Source organism: Bos taurus, chromosome 10 (assembly GCF_002263795.3).
Source record: "Bos taurus isolate L1 Dominette 01449 registration number 42190680 breed Hereford chromosome 10, ARS-UCD2.0, whole genome shotgun sequence".
In the NCBI taxonomy this organism is placed as follows: domain Eukaryota; kingdom Metazoa; phylum Chordata; class Mammalia; order Artiodactyla; family Bovidae; genus Bos; species Bos taurus.
This window is the reverse complement of record NC_037337.1, coordinates 20,110,534-20,132,122: the sequence shown is the minus strand read 5'-3', so window position 1 is coordinate 20,132,122 and position 21,589 is coordinate 20,110,534. Positions and strand designations below refer to the sequence as shown.

Sequence of the window (21,589 nt, the reverse complement as noted above, 5' to 3'; positions counted from 1 at the left end):
TGGATCCTCAAGGTATCTCATGGCCATGTGGAGCAGGTTAGATTCCTAGCTCTGCATTGGCCGCCTCCTCCCTCCAGACAGAAAGCCTCATTAATTCCTAAACTCAGCTCAGCCTTACCTCTGCTCCAAAACCTTTCTGAATATATCCTCTCCAGCATAATTAGGATTTTGTCCAATTACCCCAGCACTGGCCCACAGTGACTGCAAGTCCATCTTCCTCACCAGGCAAGTTCATCAAGTGAACACCTCTAATGTGCTAGGCGATGGAAGGGAGGATACAAACGCAAGCCTGTTTTCCTGAAGGAGTTCACAGTGTATTGGAAGAGACAGAGACCAGGAACAAGAACCATCAGGGGACTGAATGGTTAGGCTGGGTGTTTAAAAATAAATAGAAATTTATGAGGCAGAGAAAGCCAGCAGTGAGGGTAGGTAGGGGTTAGGGAGACAGTTTGAGCAAAGGGAACAGTACAGAGGTCAGATACCAGGGTTTATTCTGTAAGTGCAAATTGCTCGGTATTGCTAGGGCCAAATTTGGGTCAAAAGCAGACTAAGGGGCAAACAAAAGCCAAGAGGCAGCAGGGCCACACCGGATTCTATTTTGCAGGGCAGGTGACAGGGGAGCCACCGCATGATGTTGAGCAGGGGAGGGAGGCCAGATGTTAGAAAAATCAAATCCTTTTGTGGAGGCTGGACTGCCAGTGAGGCTGAGGTGGGGGGATGGGTCGAGGAGGCGTTTGCACAGTGGATGACAAAGAAGCTGTTTGGGGACATTATGATAGCTGTAGGGGTTGGTGAGTCACGTGCTAGCATGTTGAGGGGAGAGTTTAGAAAGGCTCCCAGAATTCTCAAAAGGCAGGGACAGTAACGAGAGGCAGGCACCTGTGTGTACCAGGACGGGTGATGGGGCTTTGCTCCAGGCCACTGAGTTGGAGGGTGTGGAAATGCAGAATGGTGGCAACCCAGACACCTCCTGAGGTCAGTCTGCCTCTTCAAACCTGGATAAGGCTGGCTGGGATTCTCATTTCTTGACCTGGGAAAGGCCTCGTGCCTTCTCCTGTGTCCCCTGATTTCCACGAACTTTCGGGTTTTAAACTCTCTTGGTCACTTCTGGCTCATGCCAATCCCATGTTTGGTCACCCTCACTCACCATGCCACACTCGTGGTCTCTCACCGTGGTGACTCAGATGCTCCTTCCTTGGAAGGGGGAAAGTCAATAATTTGTGCAAGGCCTGTGCACATGGAAGATGTTATGTAAGACGAGGGGAGTTGATGGGGTTCAGGTCACGGAGGTGCAGTGAGCACACGACATTGAATTCCCTCTCAGATCTCATTTCTAAACCTTCTTTGGAGTGCCTCAAGAGAAGCCCCTTCCCACTGCAGTCATCCTCCCGCTGGCCCTCATTCTCTCATCTTCTTGTTGATATACCTGCTGCTTCCCCTCTCCCGATTATTTCAGGCAATTCCAAATTCTTCTCACTACAGCACAGCAAGAGCTCCTATCTTGAGCTTAGTCTAGGCCCATGTTTTCATTTCTCTAATCCACAGTCAAGTAAGAGAGTGTCTTGAGATGAACATCATCCACTGTGCTTGGAGGGTAATTGTAGTTGTATCATTTTTCAACATTACACACTTTTACAAGATTATGAAAAATGTAAAGGACTATTTCCTTGAACTATTTTCTCCCACGTCTCCCCCTTCCCATCCTCACCTGTGGAGACCCAAGGTGAAGAGTCAGGCACCGAGATCCTTTGTATGGGGTAGGGCTGGCCTGGCTTGTCCATCCCTGCCCATGTCCTCTCCCCATCAATTTGATGGCTGAGGCTTCCCTGGGGCTCAGATGGTAAAGAATTCACCTGCAATGCAGGAGATCCAGGTGTGCTCTGTGGCTCCGGAAGATCCCTTGAAGGAGGGCATGGCAAGCCACTCCAGTATTCTTGCTTGGAGAATCCCATGGACAGAGGAGCCTGGTGGGCTACGGTTCATGGGATCGCAAAGACTTGGACACGACTGAGTGACTTAACACTTTCAGCACGGTTACCGTCTTTCCTAATGGCTCCACACCCCTGACCGGCAAGTGGCTAAATTCAGGAGGAGCTGATGGACTGGGAAAGGAGGGCATTTCTTCTTCATATAGAGCACTGTTCAGTGTTCGTCTTAGAACCAGTTGGAGGATATCCTTTTCCTAGTTCCCAGCACCCAGTCCATCATTGTGGCATCAGCTTCATTTCTTATGACCGTGCCAGGCAGACAGGTCTTTGTTACCACTGAAGTTCACTGCCGGATACCAAAGGGCCAGTAACAGTAACACTAGGGACCTACAAGGGTCCCTCTGAGGGAATGGGAGGGGGTGCATATGTGGGAAGCCTTCTCACACACTCCAGGCCTTGGGTTCCTGAGCCTGTCTGTCCATCCACCTGGGCAACAAGCATCTGCTATGTTAGAATCTGCCTCTGGCGTTAGGCCTTTGGAGAAGAGTGAGAACTTCTGTCCCCACTGAGTCAAGTGGGAAAAGACTGAAGACAGATAAACCACTATGAAATGTGCCAAGAGCTCCATCTAGGGATGCAGAGGACGGCCCGGACGGCTTCTCTGGCTGTTCGAACAAAGCGGTAGTGGTGTTCCGTGTGAAAACACTGAGAAGCATGTCCCAGGCTGCCTTCCTCTCAGCCGGATGCTGGGTGCACAAGGCTATCTGGACTGGGGGGCTGTGGCAGACGGGCACAGGCTCTGGCACTGGGAGCTCTGACTCCACGGCTAACGGGAGTGATGGGATCCGGGTTTCCTACTGATCACTCGGCTGCAGAGCAGATGGAGTCCCAGAGCCAAAGGGGCAGTGAATAGCGATGCTGGGCTCCATATCCAGCCCTCGCCCTCCTCCACATCCAGGCAGGGCAGGGCCTGTGGCTGCTGTGCTCACCTGAGCCCAGACGCTCACACTGTGAGAAAACTTTCAGAGTGCTACAGACTGAATGTGTGTGTCTCCCCAAATTCACATGTTGAAATCCTAATCCCCAACATGTGAAGGTGATAAGGCTGTGAGGGTGGGTGCCCAGGATGGGATTAGTGCCCTTATAGTAATAAAAGAGACCCCGGAGAGCTCTCTCTCCCTTCTGCCAGGTGAGACACAGTGAGAAGATGCGAACCAGGAGGCGGGTCCTCACCAGACACCACGTCTGCCCATTCCTTGATCTTGAACTTCCAAACCTCCAGAACTGTGAGAAAATAAATGTTTGGTGTGTAAGCCTCCCAAGTCTATGGTATTTTTGTCATAGCAGCCCAAGCTACGACGCAGTGAACATAGTCAGCATGTGAGGCATCCAGGACAGGCAGGGCTCCTTGCAGACACCTGCTCTAGGGCTCAGCCATCACACACTGGTGTGAGGTGTGGGTGGGGTCAGGAAGGCCCAGGCTGGGTGTGGGTCCAGTCTGTGCACCAACACAAACCAAGCTGCTTCCCCAGACATTGCCACATCAGGGACATGGCCTACACACCATTTAGGAACGGCTGTGTTTTCCTGCTGGGGTCACCTGTCTCTTTCTGACAGGTATGGCCTTCAATCCCTCAGACTCTCAGTCCCTGCAGGGGAATATCGGGGGTGGGAACAGGACTCATCTCCGGGGCTGGTGGACCCCTGGATCACCACCTCGCTTCCCCCGCCGCACCACCCTGTGTGCCTCTGGCACTCCTGCCTTTACGGTGACGAGGGGAATGGTGTCCGCTTGAGGCTGGGAAATGGGATTCCCCACCCCCGCAAGTTCTGTTTCCCTAAGGAAAAAGGAAAATAACTCTTTGTCCAGACCACAGTTTGATTGAATTAAAAAAAGTGTATTGGATTTCCAATACTAAATAAAAACATGAAACTGTTTTTCAAAAAGCCATAGAGTTTACAGCATCAACTACAGAAAAGGCCAAACAAGTGTGTACAGAAACTAGTTCCCAGCAGCCCTCCAGGCCCCCCTCCAGCAGGCAACAAGGCAACAGACACGTTCGTTCCAGATCTTCCTGAAGGAAGCTGCTGGCCAGCAGCTCAACTAGGACATGACAAGACACACAATGGTTTAATTTCAAAAATCACAGGAAAATGTAAGAAAATGTATTAAATTGTGAAAAGGTGCAATACAGAATAGCTTTCCTATTTCTTACTTTTAAAAAAGTCCCCCAACTTTGAACAGTTATTTAAAAATAGGTCCCTCCCCCCGCCCCAGTTCTGTGGCAGTATGCAGGTACCAAGGCCCTGAGGTAACAGAAGTATCAGGGTTCATGGGAGGGAATGCCCCGAATACCGAGCATGTGTCTTTGGGCAAAAGGTAAGACAGTTAGTTTCTGGGGAATCTCGCGCTCCTGGTGTCCAGAGTGCTCCTCTCAGGATCAGCTGAAGTGCACTGCATTTCCAGAATCCTGCCTGGCACTATCCTCCATGACCAGCTAGCAGGGCAGCAGGAGGTCCCGCACTGCTCTTTTCACTGCCCCCAATTAAGAGACAGAGAGTTTATCTCCTAGAAGAGCCAGTGTGCCATGAGACCTAAACGGGGGAAATGACCAGCGCAGAAAGGCAAGCGGGGCTCCTGCCTGCTGCAGGCTGAGCGCCCCCTGCTGGTCCCAGCCAGTAAGATGCTAGTTCTTGGCTACATCTCCATCTGCCTTACACAGCTCCCTCAGCCTTACACACTCTCTTCTAGGATTTGCTGGGGAGTCAGGGAAGATGCCTGAGGGTCAGTCCTGTATTTTTTCTTAATATATTCTTAATATATATTAAAAAAACTCAGCTTCTTTCCTTTTAAAGAAGCACACGAGAACCACCTGTAAAAGCCAAAGGTTTCTTGTATGGCTGGCCTCCCAGAGCCCCTCAGAGACCTCCTGCTGCCTTCTTGGAATCAGGGGCTTAGCTGAGCTGCTGGGAGGGTGCGGTGGGGAGCGCTCTCCTGGTCCCCTGCTACTTATGGGACAGTGTTCAGAAAGAACTGCGAGCCTCACTGGTGCTGCTTCATTCTTGCTAACGCCGTCTCCACAGGGGCTCTGAGACGTAGAGACGAGGGCTGGACTGACCGAGGACAGGAACTAGGGAGAAGCAAGGAGTCTTGTGTGGGAACAAAATCCCCACCTTAACATCCGACTTCCCCAACGTCAGAGGGTTAACAGCAGGACAGGGGGTCCATCCTCTTCTCTGATTTCCTAGGAATGTGCCAGGCTTGTGCCCTGAACTCCATCACTCCTGTAATATGATGTCTGACTCCTCAGCGTGGATGTTATTATCAGGATATTACCAAGACACCAGGGCAGCTACATCCTTGAACCCACCTATTGCACAGAAGAACTTTTTTTTTCACTAGATCCAAATGAAACTCCAGTTGCAACTTAGTGACAATAGAGATGGACATGCCAGGACAATAAAGAAGATGCTTCCGTTCTCTGCAGGCTTCTGGAAGAAAGTACAATGACTGAAACATTCACAGGATCTCAGCAGCCCCTCCATTTCCAATTCCCAACCCTCCCAGCCCGCCCCCACCCCAATACTGAAACTGCACAGAAACCAACAAACAAGTCTTTTCAATGTTACATTTCATTCAGATAGATCTGTAATCTCACAGTGATGAGAGGAGAAAGTCAGGCCTTTAATAATTATAAAAAAAATAATAAAAAAGCTTACAAACAGCAATGCAGTATTTCCTCCCCCCTTCAAAGTGATGGATTAACAGCTGGTAGAGGATGCAATGACTCAGAATCAAAAATAAAAACAAAAACAACAACAAAAAAAACCAAACCAACCCCTGGAAGAACCCACACTGTCAATGACTTTCCATACATAATTCAAACAAGTAGTCAAATGTCAACCACTTGTGGAGAACACCACGGACTTCCTTGGTTTTGATAGTGTTTTTCTTTTGAAGGTAAAATAAAATAGAACACAAATAAAATTGTACAGAAATGCCAATGTCTACACTCCATAAAGGCAATGCTGTCGCAGCATGAAGACACGGCCTGTCCACCAAGTGAAACATAGGTTGCACTTCTTGCCTCTTCCCTGGACACAACATTCTGGCCCATGGTGCCCAGTCCTGCAGGGTATCGGCAGGCAAAGGGAAGCTGCCTCAACACGGGCGTCTTCCAGGCTGACTGGGAGAAGGCAGGTGGCCAGGCCTGGAGCCAGCCCCACGCCGGGGCACTGGCCGGGCGGCCTGCTGACTCTGTGTTCTCACGTGCTGTCCTCTGGTGCTCTGTACAACTCCTTGATTTCAAGGCTAAGTCCCAAGACTTCTGGACTCGGGCCGGGAGTCACGTCCCGGTCAAGGTGGTCATGCTGTCGTGATGGCGTTTAGGTCCTTCATCAGTCCTTCCAGGTGGGCCATCTCTTTGGTCAGCTCATCTGGTTCATAGCTCTACGGAAAAGAGAACAGTGTTACTGGGCACGATCCAAATAGCCGTCCAGAAGCAGGGCCCACAGAAAGAGGTCACAGTGTCGAGGGATGAGTGAGAAAACTGCTGGACAGCCTGGACTGCCCACGCCCCTACCAGCCCGGCAGAGTCAGAGGCTGCAGGATGCGCCCAAGCCTGCAAGCACGCATTTCTTTCCATCGCAAAATACCTTTCCTCCAACTTGTGCTGCCAGGGTCACAAGGACCTCACAGGCCCCACCGCTTGCCCCTTCTAGTCTCTGTTGGAGCCAACACAGTTGGTACAACCCCTTGATCTCTGCGCCCCAAGCTCTCCTCCTGAGAGAGTCCTGTACCAGGAAATGCAGAGGTAGGGCATATTTATTGGAATACGGGAGTGAAAGATCAAGGAGAGACTCTGTTGATGTTGTTTTGAGAGCAACCACTCAGGCAACTTCCTCTATAGCATCCTGCTCAGGAAAGATCATAAACAGGGGCTGGGGGGTAAAAGAACACGTGGACAGTTCAAACCAAGACAAGAGGATCAGAGAGACAGGCCAGAATTGAAAGGGAGGCAGGTGTGATAAGCTAATCCAAGCAGATCGAGCCTGCGGCACAGCTCAGGCTCAGGGGAGCAGATGAGTGCTCGCCTGTGGAATGAGCGAGCCTGCCCCACACTCTGGGCCAACACGGGAACTCACACTCTCGGAGTCTTCCAGCATCCTTGTGGTCTCCTGCACTTCAGGGGCACTGGGAACCACCACTGGCATAGGAGGCCGGCTCCTTCCTAAAGTCCCGATGGAGGCCGTCTTCACGGCGTGGATGTGATGATTCAGAGCTGCAGGGGGAAAGGGCACCATCAGGGGTGTGTCTGAGCCTGCTCCCCTGGTCCTCACAAAGGTATCTGAGGTCCAGATGCTGCTCAGGGTGAGGGATGCACACACACCCAGCACAGAGCTCCTGCTCTGAAAAGGGACTGGAACAGGATGGAAGGAGGGAGAGAGCAGGGCATCCAAGAGCCAGAGAAGATGTTCCACTTGGCTTTAAAAACTCACCTCTTGGACCGGTGGTTCTCACAGTGCAGAGGTTCCAGGGCCCCTCGCAAAATGTCTGGGAGGGCAAAACTCCTTTCATAATGATACCCAGACACATTTTGCCCTTCCACTGATGGTACAAAAGCAATAGTGGGAAAAACTGCTGGAGCCTTAGCACAAATGAAGGTATTGGCACCATGTTGTAAAGTCATTCATGAACACACACACTTGACAAGTTTAAAAAAGAGCCAGTGTAATTAACGCAGAAAAAGTTATGTTATGAAATTGATTACCCATCTTTTAAATATTCTAAAATGGAAATACGGGTAAAATACTACTGCACACCAAAGCATGATGGCTGTCTGCAATAAAGGCACTGGTAGTTGAGTTGTGAGCTGAACTGTTGCTTTCATTACGAAACACCAATGTTATTAATAGTTCAAAGAAAGACCAACGCACAAACAGGTTATTTAGACTTGAGCATTTGGCAGACATTTTCTAGAAAGTGAAAGAAGTCCGTCAGTCACCTTAGGGAAGACAATGGACAGCATTTATTTCCAATGATAAAATTTAAGTTTAAAGTGAAAAATCAGAATTTTGAAAAACTTGTATCTGCTACCATGATCTTGAGGGCTTCCCAATATTTAGACTTTGATGATATTAATGAATGATTTTTAGATACTGTTTAACAAAATGTATCAAGATGTGGAGGGTCTGTATAACTTAGTGAACCAGTACTTTCCAAATGACTGACATGTGGTGTTCAGTACCATGCATTCAAAGTGCAGGCTAGACGGATTTAGGGGACAGAGTACAAATAATTATATGGTTTTGGATTCCACATGACAAAGAAATCGATAAAAAAATCACAGTTTGCTGAGTTTTGCTGTAGTGTCAAAGAAGAATACCCACAGCAGTCTGAAAAGTTTATATAAATAATCTTTCCTTTCCAGCTACATGTCTGTGAGGCCAGACTTTCTTTGACCAAAACCACACACTGCTTGGTTTAAATGCAGAAGCAGGTGATGACAATCCGGCTGTCTTCTATGAAGCTAGAAACTAAAGAGATCTGCAAAAATGTAAGGCTGCTACTCTTCTCACTATATTTTTATTTTGAAAGTTATTTCTCATGAAAATATGTTATTTACCTCAACGTGACAGATTTATTGCTATTTTTATATGAATACAATAGTTTTAAAATGTTTTGATTCCTAACATAGTGAATAATGACAGGTATAACTCGTGTGAAGAAAAAGTTCCTTTGAAGCTTCAGTAGCTTTTAAGAGTTAAAAAGAGTCCTGAGACCAAAAGCTTGACAACGAGCGACTTATTCTGAAACAAATCATCATAAGAGAGAAATTTGTGTGAAAGAGTAGGAGGCAGAAAGCATGCCTTTGAGGCGAGAGGACCTTTGTTGAGCTGTGTGAACTCAAAGAGTTAACAACCCTTCTGCAGGGTTATTCCTGCAACCTTGGTTTTTTCCTTGCTTCCAAGTCTTGAACTCCCTAATCCTTCTCTAGCTGGCAGGAATCCTATGGAGGCAGGCAGTTCTGGGAGGCCCAGATCGGTTGTTCATACTCATGCCACTGGGTTCTACCACCAAGGGTCCTGCACACAAAACATACTTCAGAAAGTCAGCCTTTGCTTCCTGCTGAATTATTCTCTTGTTTATGTATGCTCCCAAAGGAGGAGCCCATATCCTCTCCGAGAGGATAAGGACAGGCTTGGAGGACATGAGCTTTGTTATTCTGCAAAGACGTGGCGACCGGTGTCTTGAGCCAGAGCCACGGGGCCCCTCCGATGCTGCTCTCCTTGCTCACCTTGCTGGGAGAGTAACGGTGTGCTTGGCAACGCTGGATCGTAGGTGGGAGGCCCGGTGGGTGGGATTGCCGGCACAGCAAAGCTCTTCAGTGGGTGGGAAGGGCGAACGTGGGCTGTAGGGAGACTCTGGCCCGAATCTTCCTCTTGGGAGCTGGCCAAGTAAGAAGAGCTGGTAGCACCTTCAGGATCCTGATGATCGGTACAGCATGTTTGAGACGAGGAGGCTGGCATGGTGTCAGTGCTGGGGGTGTTTCGAACAGATTCTACAGCAGGAAAGTCTAAATGTTAGCATTTATTTTACCACTGAACGTATGCACATTCTGGGGTTCTGGCTACCTACCTCTGAGGGCCCCTGAAACTGGCTCAATAAGCACTTCGGGTCAATGCTAGTTCAAGGGAACACAGATTGGCACCACTGCCAAGGCTAAGTAAGAATGGTCTAATTTCAGAGTCCCCCCAGAATCTGTCCACCAGATGCTGGACTTTTTTCACCCATACAGCTAAGTGGTCACAATTTTACAGATTTAAAGCTCTTCTCAGTACTCACTATGGAACACACATAAAGGTTCCTGATATGTTGTCTGTTAAGATGTAAACAAGAAAATTTAAAATTTTATTCACTGACTGACAGCCTCTGAGACTAGCCTTTCTCAGACAACACATCACCAAGGCCTCCTGGGTGCCTGACAAGGAGCAGCTCTGCCCCGAGGCCTGGTGGTCCCTGCAGGAGAGGCCGTGCCACAGGCCCCGCATGCGCGCTGGCAACTGCGCAGCCTCCCCAGAGCCAGAGCCCCATAGCTCAGGTGAGGCCTGGACAGCCAAAAAGTCCAAAGGTCTGCCGACGGCTTTAAGATAATGCCACGAGGTGTTTGGGCGTCCAGAGGAAAAAACAGGGGCACAATAGCCTGAAGAAGGGGCAGCTCGGGAAAAACATGACAAAAATCTCAAAATAAGTGAAGAGGCGTCAGAGCTGTTCTGGAAGGCAGCATGCTGGGGTACAAAAAGCACTGGCTCTGGAGTCAGATAGACCTGAATCCTAATCTCTTCCTATGAGCTGAGTGAACTTGGCGGTAACCAAATCTGTTTCTTCACCTACAAAAATAGGAAGAATAACACATAATTTACTGAGGATTAATTAAGAAGATGAATAAAAAGTGCTGAACACGGGGCTTGAATGACTGATAAGACTTTTTTCTTTGTAGATTACCAGGTGCTTACTCTGAGCTAGGCACCACACTAAGTGCTTTATTATTCATTAGCTCATTCAATCCTCATAGTAACACATCAGAGGCTGGGAGCCTAAGCATGGCCCAAGGACACAGACCTGATGGGCGGAATTCTGAATCCTGGCCCGAGTCCCAAGCCCAGGCTCCATCCACTGAACACTACCTGCTCTTCCAAGCCCAGTCCACACGGCCCCGATGCTGCACGGGCAGAAGCAGCACCAGTTCCCAGGGCGACCACATGAGGAAGGCTTTTCACACAGTGTGAGCTGGTGCAGACCACCATCCGCACCCTGAGGAGGGGCCTGGAGGACACCAGGTAACCTGAAGGAAGACCTCCTTTGACTCCTAGAGTCCTCAACCTTATCAAGGAAAATTAACCCTTTTAAGTAGTAATCCATGAACAACCTGCTGAAATCCAACCTCTCCCAGCCTTTGTTGCTGAGGCAGCCATGAATCTGTTCCCTTGGGCTCTCGGGAGATGGGCCATGGTGGTCAAGAGTGCTACTCAAAGATCTGGCCTTGGGTTCCAGCAATAAGGGACTCATACACCCTCCCCGAGTGGTGAAAGCCTGGCTATCTTAACCTCCCAGGCCTAGGTCACTTCTTGTCCTTTCCAGGGCTGCGCTGAAGGTCTCATTTCTCTTGCCTGCTCAGGTCAGCTGTCACCTCACCTGGGGAGCTGCTGGTCCTGCTCTGTGTGATCCTGGGCTGGGTGGAAGCTGATTAGTGAGGGTAACAAGGATGAGGAGAGAGAAAGCACGAGGCTCTAGCCCTGACCATGTACTGGCAGATATGTTAGGACAGCTCTACCACAGCTGCCTCGACTGCCTTACTTAGACGTATAAGCTTCCGAGGGCCAGAGACGGCAGGAAAGGTGAAAAAGGAGAAGAGGCCTGCTTACGCGGAGCAGAGTGCAGTGCAACCCCAGAGGGCATGGTACGCTGTATTCTCTGTGCAGGGTGCGCCCTGAAATTGCGCAACACCCCCGGCTCACAAGGGAAACAACGCTGTAACCAGAATTTCTACCTCCTGACTGATCTCTCCGAGTTGTCTAAGACACCAAGTGCACAGCGGCTGGGTACCTGGGCACGTGGACAGTGTGTTTTCTGCATCAGGTGGCAGTGACAACAGTAAACGTCCAAGGAAAAGACAGAAAACACCTCTAGGCAAGGACGGCCCGGCCCACGATGGGCTCTGCAACACTGGGGTCTAGAGACACAGGGAAATACGACAGTAGCAGAGCTCTGGTCACTCTAGACACCTGCTCTACATTTCAAATCCATCTTCAGAGGCTCTGTTAGTTTTACCTGCTTTTAACCCCTCTGGTTATTAAAACAAGGAACCGTTTAGTGGAGGAAATCATTACTTTCTCCTCTTTTTGCTTTCTGCCTAAATACATACAGAACCAAACTTGTATCAACACTGACCCTTTGGGTGAGGGGTGGGTGGGAGCTCTATGCTTCCTGCCCAAACTTCAACCTCCTTCTCGTCCAGGAGGGAGGAGGCAGGGGGCTGACCTGACTGGGAAGACCCTGCCATGCACTTAGGTATGCTCATATCCCAGTGGGGGAGATTTTTCTGCCTTAAAAATGGAGAAATATAGTCAGGGCACAAAAACCTCTTTCTAAGAGCAGGTCTGGAGGGCTGTTTCTGGTCTGTTCTGAGATTATGTCTGCGAGGCAGAGTCTGGTTCTCCATACAGCCTCCCTCAGGCTGTCTTTCCCTAAAGGCAGGAACCCACACCTGGACTGCAGGGAGGGAAAGGCCAATTTCAGACATGAGTTCAAGCAGCATTCTCCAAACAAAGTAAGAGTTTGGGAGCAGGTAACTTTGGGAGTTATCAGGCATGTCTTAGTAAGCTTGGATCTCCATCTGATGCTTTGCGTATGTTTATAACTGACCAAAACTTAAAGGAGGAAAGGATGTTACTGTCAACCCAAGCTTCTAAGCATGAAGTTTTGAAGTTCTTTTAAAAAATGGGATTCACATGAAACTCCCTTATTTTCTAGAACTACCAAAACTCAGCTCTACTACTAACATCTGTAACTATTAAAAGACAAGTTTCAAGTTTCAAATGATGGAAAAAGAGTAAACTGTATATATGAGACGTTTTTTTTTAGCACCTTAAAACCGATAAAGCTGTTTCTTAAGATTTTCAAACTGAGACACGGTGGTCTAGAACGGTGTATGTTTACATACACTGCAGATTGTTAGGCTAATGTCCCATTTATTTTCAGAGATGATCTATGCTTGGGAGCCCTTTTGAATTTCACTCCACTAGGCAATCTGAGGTTTACAATCTGCATAACTCCAGCGTGGCAGCTGGCCCTGCTGCCCCCAGGTTGTTGCTCTTACTTTGATTCCCGGCAGATATATGTAATTAAGAGCTCACATTAGAAGTACCTTACGGTTGCCCTAAGAATTCTCCCACCATTAGGCAAAGGCAACCTCTAGTGTTTAAAAATCATCCAGATTACATTTTCCTTTCAAAGTGAAGGATTAAACAAACTGAAAATATGATGGAATTAAGATGCAAGTTGATGGAACAAGACATGGCTGTGTGATTACAGTTATGTTTCTTACTAAAACAACACCTTGCCCTGAGTACTTAAAACTCTGGGAGAAACATGAAGTGAATTTTATAGAAAAAAACTTGAGTCAGTAACAGAAATGTTATGATAGACAGATAACACTGACAAAAACTCCAAATCCTTCTAAGTGGGGCAGGTCCTCCCCCTTGCAGCTTGCCGACTCTTTCAGAATGCTTTCAACCTGGCGCTCCATCCTCATCTCTCACCTGTGGAATTGGCCCTGTCTGAAAGGGACATGGATGTGCCAATGGGCCATGGGCTGCCCGGGTGGTAGAGATGACTGCGAGCTGGAGAAGCGAGGCTGCTGGAGTGGAAATGATGGTGAGGGTTATCGAGGGAATGGATGGGATGGGCACTAATCACAGCTGTGAATGAACACAAGACAGAGAAATGCTTAGCATGCTTGCACGGACACACACACGTCACAGTCAAGAGCAGTGACCCCGCACCCCCTGCCCCTGCAGTACCACCATTCCCTGGTTTTGCGGTGGCAGCTTAGGCAATTAGCCACAGGTTTGGGCCATTAGCCGTGGGTTTTACATTTGTCTTTAAAAAAAAATCAACACACTCTTATGCATATGTCTCTATATATACACAGAAAGAAAAAAGCCTGATAATTTTTACTAAAATGTTAACACATTATCTTGTAGGGAAGAGTGGTGAAGATTTTTTTTTTAATTTCTTTTGGTTTATCTTTATTTTCCAATTCTTCTACAGTAAACATGGATTACATGAGTTATTAAAAATACCTACTTGAATATGTCACAAAGTATAAACCCATAAGCCAACAAATGATGGTTTTGGTATCTATAATTTTTTTTCTCCTGCTTATAAAGATAGAAGTCCCTTTTCCTTAGAGTATATTCCTAATTCATTCTGTCTTTTCTTACTTGCTGAGTGAAGCATGAAATAGGTATTTAGGCTGAATGAATAAGTGGCTGTTTAATCAGTTTTCATATCTTAAAAGGAATGCAAATGGAAATGAACTGTTAAGGTCCAATCTAGTAGTAGAAGCATGAAATACAGGCCTAGGGCACCATCTCTTCCTGCTTCCAGTCTGGGACCTTAGCCATATCTACTCACATTTTAAAATATAAATGGATTTTTTTCTAAATTCTCTCTTTCCTTCCCACACTGGCTAAGGAATTCAATTTGCTGCATTTAGCAAATGAATCCACATTTTCACACAGATATTCCACATACAACTTTCTAAGAATACAAAGTGCTTCTTTAATGAGCTTCCTTATCGATCCCAGAGATGGAAAAACAAAATCAGAAGCACAGCCGAGGCACAAACTTTTCTTAGGTACTCCCTTAGAGTAGCTGTGGAAACACCAAGTTTAACATCAAGATGGTGGTGGTGTAATTGCTAAGTCATGTCTGACTCTTGCGACTCCATGAACTCTAGCCCGCCATCAAGATAACCAGTTCTAGATTCTCGAAATAGGCAAACAGGTAGGGTTGATCAGAAACAAGTGGGATCTTTCCCACCCACCCTCCCCTTCCCTTTAGCAAGGACTTCACAAACTTTGTGATAAAACTCAGTTAGCCCTTGGATTCTATTAAAATGTCAGGTCACCAAGAGTCTCCCTGATCTTTGGCAGCAGGGGGGGGGCACTCAACATTACTTAGGTGAGGAAAATCCCAGGCAATACAATAGAGGGCCTTTGTTCTGCAGCATTCTCCTCACCACGTTCAAGCAAGCAGGTGGCACAGCCAGCCAGGGACCCTGGAGCAGGGCCACCCTCTCCCCTCCTCAAGGCCTGGGAAACTAATCAGGGGCTTTCCCTGCTCTCAGGGACCAGAAAGTGAAGGCGGGCCCCTGGAATAAGATACAATGTGGTAAAGCTGGCTGAGGAGAGGTCTCAGGGCAGCTGGGCAGTCAGCATCTCCTCCATGGGAAGACAGTAAGTTTTCAGAAGTGGGGTATTTCAGAATCAGTGTTTTTCACAATTAAGGCCAGGGTGGGGGGAAAGACGCCTGACGTTTTACCCAGGAAGTGCAACTTGAAAGTGTTTTAGGTATAGAGACTCTCACAAAAGTAAAACAAAGCTGATTTTTGTTAAGGCTTTGTCAGTTTTTCCAAATTTAGTAAACCAAAAAATAAATAAAAGAATGTGACAGTGCCTGTCCGGAATACAGTTGGCAAGCATCAGCTATTAGTTGAATCAGAATCCACTGCTTCTGTGCAAGGCCTTTGATGGAACCTCATCCCACCACCACTAAGCCATCCCCAGCAGTGCTCAGACATTTATAGCCACGGTAGGTGGATGGGGGATGCAGCCTCCAGGGAATCCTGGCTTGTAAAAAAGGACTGAAGCCATGTGGGGAAAAGCATATCTCAAGCCTGATCCCAAGTATATCTGGGCACTTGGTATCAGATTCTTGAATTAAAGAATCCACTCACTCAGCTGCTGGGGCACAAATGAAATAACACTGTATATTTATACGTACTCCTTCCCACCACCAAAAAAAGAAAAGGAAAAAAAAAAACAAAAGCAAAAACCAGGAATGCTGTCAACTAGTACAGCTTATCTTTTCTCTGTAACATATTTAAAAGTAACAACTCTAGGAATAGGGTAGTCAAATTTTACAAGTTTTAAAAATAAGCTAGTTCAGGCAAGAACTAAAGCCTTATATAAAACAACTAGTCAAGCTACCATCTTCTTATAAATCAAAAGTAACTAGAATGAACCAGTCTACTCTTTTTGGAGGTTCCCCTGGTGGCTCAGATGGTGAAGAATCTGCCTTCAATGTGGGTGACCCAGGTTCAATTCCTGGGTTGGAAAGATCCCCTGGAGAAGGAAATGGCAACCCACTCCAGTATTCTTGCCTAGAAAATCCCATGGACAGAGAAGCCTGGGAGACTCCAGTCCATGGGGTTGCAGAGAGTTGCACACGACTGAGTGACTAACACTTTCATTCTTTTTGGACATTGCTAAACCTGGGGACCTTGTCCAGGGAATGTCTGAGGAGAGGAAAACCTGTTTTCCTTGCACACATCCAAGTACAGGCCCCTCTTCTTATCATGGACCCTAAGCAAAGAGTACTTTGTGCAGAAATGAACTATTAGTAAATGAGTCTTTCAGTCTTTCAAGGCTGATTTTTAGACTCTTGCGCGAGCGACAGCGTGTGTGCAGACAGGACGTTCTCAGGGATCCCACTGGTTTCCAAGTTTACAGTGCCATCTTCTGTGTGTAGGATATCTGTGATTATTTAAAATCTCTGTCACTTGTGGACAGACATGGCCGACAGTCCTGAAATGGGACATCTTTTAAGAAATGAATAAAAAATTCCAAAGTTCATTTAGGTTAAACTGAAAAGTGATTTTTCAGGATTTAAATCTAGGTCTGACACTCAAATGGTGAAGAATCTGCCTGCAATGCAGGAGACCAGGGTTCGATCCCTGGGTCAGGAAGATCCTCTGGAGAAGGGAATGGCAATGCACTCCAGTATCCTTGCCTGGAGAATCCCACGGACAGAGAAGCTTGGCGGGCTACAGTCTGTGGGGCTGCAAAGAGTCGGACACGACTGAGCAACTAACACAATGACTGACAGTATTAATGTTTGCTGACCTACTGTGCAGCCCAGAGCAAATTTCAAGATTAAATAGTTTCTTACACTTGGATTTGGTATTGGTAGGCAGGTGGCTGCTTATCTCTTTAGAATGGCTCAGAGGACCCTCAGCTGGAAGCCCCAATGTGCCAGTTCATCTGAAAGGCTTCCTCATCTTGAAAACAGTAACAAGGGAGAAGAAACACTAGTGGAAAACGTAATTGGTTTGTCCCATTGCATTTTGGTTTTTAATCATGATTATATACTTGAGTTTCAAATACTGCAGGAGGCTGGGCAACTTTTATGCTTATCAAAGTGAGGCACAGGTCAAGCAAGGTTGAAAAATATTGCTATAAAAACAGAAACTCCATGCTATCTACCTCAAACTCCTCTAAAATATACAGTCTATTGATTAAAAAATATTTTGCAATGCCTATCAACACTGATCATGTATCGGGAAGCCTAAGGAACACTGTGACATCTGGCCATCCTTAGCCCCAGCCTAGAGCGATGACGCCCCATCTCTCCTGAAGAGACTTGATCTACTTTTAAAGAGACTGGTTACTTCCCTAATGCCTGGGAGACTTGTGGAAGTTGGCCTTGCAGTTTATTTACACTGAAATTAAAGAAGCTACTAGTAAGAATAAACACTAATCACAAAATATGGCAAACGTTTGATTCTTCTTCTCTCAAGGTGCCAAAGCTTTGGTAGATCAATTTTTGCATTAGGATCAAGTGAAGTCAAAGAGATCATTTGTAGCTGTTCCCCAATATGACTGGATAATTGGCAGCACTTGGGAAAAGAGAAGCTTTTAACTTACGCTGGGGTGGCTGGGAGTCAAAGGGCATCATCATTTTTGGTCTCATTCCCCGCCTTCCTGCCAGTGTAGACATGCTGTCCTCTGATTCATGCCCTAGACATCAAATATGGAGGTTGGTTACAAACATGCATCTAGGCCAGTGAGCAGCCTCAGCAGTAAAACATTTCAAGTGAAGGAGATTCAGGACTCACAGACACAGAGTAGGGACAAGGTGTTTTCACAGGAAGTGAAATAAAGAGGAAAATGAGCATCATCACATTACAGGAACCCCTGCTGAGTCAATAAAGTTGACACGATGCTGCCTATCATGTTTCAGTGCAGGTCTGTGAGGAAGAGCAGGGAGACCAAGAATATGCCAGACACGACAATGAGAGCTGGGCTCCAAGTGAAGGGATGGAAATGCGCAGACATGTGCTAGGCTGTCTCAAATCTTGAGCTGATGAAGTGTGATGAGAGACCTGAGAGAGCTAGAAGGCTGTTTCGTCTGCGTACAGAACCTCTCTCTCTCAATAGGCCAGCTATTCTGCATCAGAAGTTGCTGCTGCAACACACGTTTCTCTAAACCTAACGTCTCATACAAATTACCAAATTAAGGCAACTTTACAAAATGGAAAATGGTTTAAATGAAAAAAACCTGTACCTCTATATGAATTCCGCCTTTGATGGATGTTGCTGTCCATGGAATTGTCAACTGGTGTGATATCTTGAGAATTACGAGGAATTGGTGTATCAGTCATGATGGGGTTTGGGTCTGGAGACTTATCAATGGGTTTGAGCTCCAGTCTCTCGTGATGGATCCAGAGGTCTGGGGGTTTGACATCTTTGGAGTTCCCTTTATACTTGTGGGAGCCATTCACTGATTTGCAAGCAGCTCGTTTCCTAGGTACGAAATTAAGAGGATTTTAAAAAGTAACTTGTGAATATTATTGGTCAAAAAAGCTTTAAGGTTTAAAACAGTCCTTCTGAGAGATGCTTCAGGCAAAATCAGAAACTACAAACAAATAAGAAAAACAGGCAAGAAGTTTTACCCTGAGGAGAACGATGTGAAATGATGCTGGCAAGATGGGCTGGGGTCAGATCATTAAGGAATTTTAGAGCCAAGACCAGAGTCTGAACTTGCCTCTGTGAGTAAAGAGAAATCCCTAAATGGTTTTAAGCAGGAGAGTAAGGAGATCAGTTTTGAGTTAAAAGTTTAAACCAACTGGGATGTGAAGAATGGATTTGAGGAGTAGGGGACAAAGCAAGGGGGCCGTTAGGATGCAGCTGCAACAATGGCAGCCTGGTTGACAGTGGCCTGGGGCAGGGAGAATGGAGGGGAAAGGGAGGTCTGATGGTTATTAAGGACCCAGAAATGACAAGCCTTGCTGAAAAAAATGGATGTGGGAGAAGACAGAAATAAAGACACAAGAGGAATAAAGGATATTGCCAAGGTCTCTGGCTTAAGCCATTTACTAACACTGGGGAGAAGTAGGTTTGACAGAAAGAATTATAAATTGTTTTGAACATACTAAGTGTCCATCTGAGACATTAAATATAAAACATAAAACAGGCAATTGGGTCTGAGACTGAAGCAAGCCTGAGATTCAGAAGAGAGAAGTCTTGGCTAGAGATAGAAATATGGTAGTAGTTGAAATTCAGAAGTAAATGAAGCCACAGGAGCAGGTAACTCCAGGACCAGGCCCTGAGGAACGTCTATCTGATGGCAGAGTAGACTGGAGAAGCTGTGAAAAAGAACACACAATCATGCAATACGAGAAGAGAGTGTTTTAAGAAGGAAGGAGTAGTTGACTGTGTTAAGTGTTAAGAGAGTAAGATGAGGACTGAAAAATTCCCTTTGGCTTTCGCAACACAGAGGTCAGTAGTAACCTTAGCAAAAGCAATTTTGGTGAAGCAGTGGGAGCAGAATTCGGATTAGAAAGGACTGAAGCATGAGTGGGCAGCAAGTAGAGGAAAGGCTATAATTCTTTCTTAGGATGGAAGAAGTCTGAGCACACTTGAATGTGAGAGGGACGGAGCCAACAGAGAGTGAGAGGTCAGTTGTACTGACAGAAGGACAACCACAAGGACAAGGTCTTTGAAAGCAGGAGGCACTGGGATATGTCAGGTAAGTGGAGAGCAGGTTTCAGATGGGAGGAGGGGGAGAAAATGACTGCTGCCGACATGGAAGGGCTTTAGACCTAACGGTGGTACACTGAGGTAGGAAGTTCTCGTCTGTTGAGTGAGGGGGCTCTAGAGGGACCTGCGAAGAAACTCTGCGGGGCTAGACTCTAAACGCTCTGTCGGCTTTGAGGCTGTGAGAGTCTATACACAGCTACAATTGAAATGGGAGGTGCCTCAGATGTGAGAGAAGACGAAAAGTACTAAGAAAAGCTCACATTTTTCCACAGTCAATGGAACACTTGGAAAGTCGGTCACTCGGGGAGGAGGAGGGGAAAACTCCATAAAGACTTGATGCAACTCTTTTAAACAAAGGGACCCGAACTGTAGGACCTGCAGATTCAAATACAGAGTCCAGAACCTATGACAAACTCATTTTCCTGCCTCTTAATCTGAAGACTTGAGTATTTTAGGACTTTATTTTTTACTTACTTTGGATTTTAGATTCCCCCAAATAAGAAGGAATTCTGTCATTTTGTTTATTCAGATTCTTTTAAATAAAGATCTCAAGGTCTTTGATTAAAACTAGATGTAAAATCAAGTTCAAAAAGATAGATAAATGGGAAATGCTGAAAAAGAAGCTTGTAGAAAAGTTCTAGCATAGAAAAATATGATTTTAGAGGTTTTAGGGAGAAACGGTTTTCTACAATCAAAGGCAGGGGAAGCCGTAGGAGGCAGTGATCAAGAGGCAGTGATACAATGTAAGCTGCTGAAAGCTATTTTACTTGGGCAAAAGAAAGATTAAAACCATCACATAACCTATAAACAATAACAAAGTCATTACTAGCAGCAGTTAGAATGTAGCTTGTACTTGACCTCTATACTGAAAACAAACAGATTTATGGTTTTTAAATACATGCATCCTTGCCTTGGGCAGAGTTCTGAGGATAATCACATAGACATGAATTTCTTTCTCTCTTTATGGAGCAATACCTCCATCTTATGATCTTTTAGGATACTGCAGCTAAAGTTGTTCTATTACTCATATTGTGTTTTTGCTATTAGGGGTAACTCAAGAATCTTCTTTTTTTAAATGGCACTGTCTTGCTGGCCAGAGATATGAATAGAATGTGACCTAGGGTCAAGGATTCCCTCAGTTTCAGGAGTGAAGGCTATTATCAACTACCACATAATGGTGATCACCTTGCTATCTGCTCTAAACAATTAGCCACAAGCCTCAAAATCCCAGGTGAGTTCAGGGCTAGCAGCCACCTTACCTCTCTGCTAATATGATACAGTGATTATAAATAATCCTTTCTCATTCATTCAATCAATACATCTCCCCATCACGCCCCCAACCAGCTCTGCCTCCTGTGGTCCCAACCTCAACTGCTACTTTTGGTGAGTGAAAGTCGCTCAGTCATGTCTGACTCTTTGCGACCCCATGGACTTATACAGTCCATGGAATTCTCCAGGCCAGAATACCAGAGTGGGTAACCTCTCCCTTCTCCAGGGAATCTTCCTAACCCAGGGATCAAACCCAGGTCTCCTGCACTGCAGGCGGATTCTTTACCAGCTGAGCCTTTGGGAGCACTTCTTTAAAAATACTCTTAAACTTAGAACTAGAGGTCTATGGTGTCCTTCCATCTCAGCTGGCATTTGTGCCATGAAATTCCACAGACTCCTGTGTATCTGGTTCGGTGAGTGCCCAGAGACAGTCAGTCCTCCAAAGGGGCTCCCAACAAGGCTGGACATCATCTACTTTCCTCTCCTAGACTGATTCTGTACACTTGGCTCTTGTGACTTCAGAGGCTGAGTTAAATGAACTATATCTGCTTGGTAACTCTGCCCTGGCTTCCAGTTCAGTGTGGCCAGTAGAAGGCACAGACAAGAGACTGGAGGGCGGGAGGTTATTTCCTCTTCTGCCCCATCCCTGCTGGGCTAGAGGGTGGCAGTCGTTACATTCCTACCACCATACGTGGTTCCTGTTGCAAGTCCTCTCCTGCTGCTTCAGAGCTCTGGAAACAGCTCTGTTTTCTTCAGAAAAAGCTCTCACCTTTCTAAGGATGACA

At 46.5% G+C, this 21,589-nt stretch overlaps 1 protein-coding gene across 7 annotated transcripts in view; it reads right to left on the bottom strand.

Moving 5' to 3' along the window:
• Positions 1–3,805: 3,805 nt before the first annotated feature.
• Positions 3,806–21,589, bottom strand: part of NEO1 (neogenin 1) — a 239,690-nt gene continuing 221,906 nt past the window's right edge. For 4 of the 7 annotated variants that reach the window (XM_024997933.2, XM_024997934.2, XM_024997936.2 and 1 more), the window contains exons 23-27: positions 18,061–18,299; positions 17,421–17,513; positions 9,227–9,490; positions 7,074–7,210; positions 3,806–6,378 (exon numbers count right to left, since the gene is read on the bottom strand). In XM_024997933.2, coding sequence (XP_024853701.1) covers positions 6,295–6,378; positions 7,074–7,210; positions 9,227–9,490; positions 17,421–17,513; positions 18,061–18,299 — 817 coding nt within the window. In that variant the 3' untranslated portion in view covers positions 3,806–6,294. Of the gene's footprint in view, positions 6,379–7,073; positions 7,211–9,226; positions 9,491–13,250; positions 13,410–17,420; positions 17,514–18,060; positions 18,300–21,589 lie in introns of all 7 variants that reach the window. The other 3 variants (XM_010809028.4, XM_005211432.5, XM_003586507.5) reach the window with 1 other exon arrangement.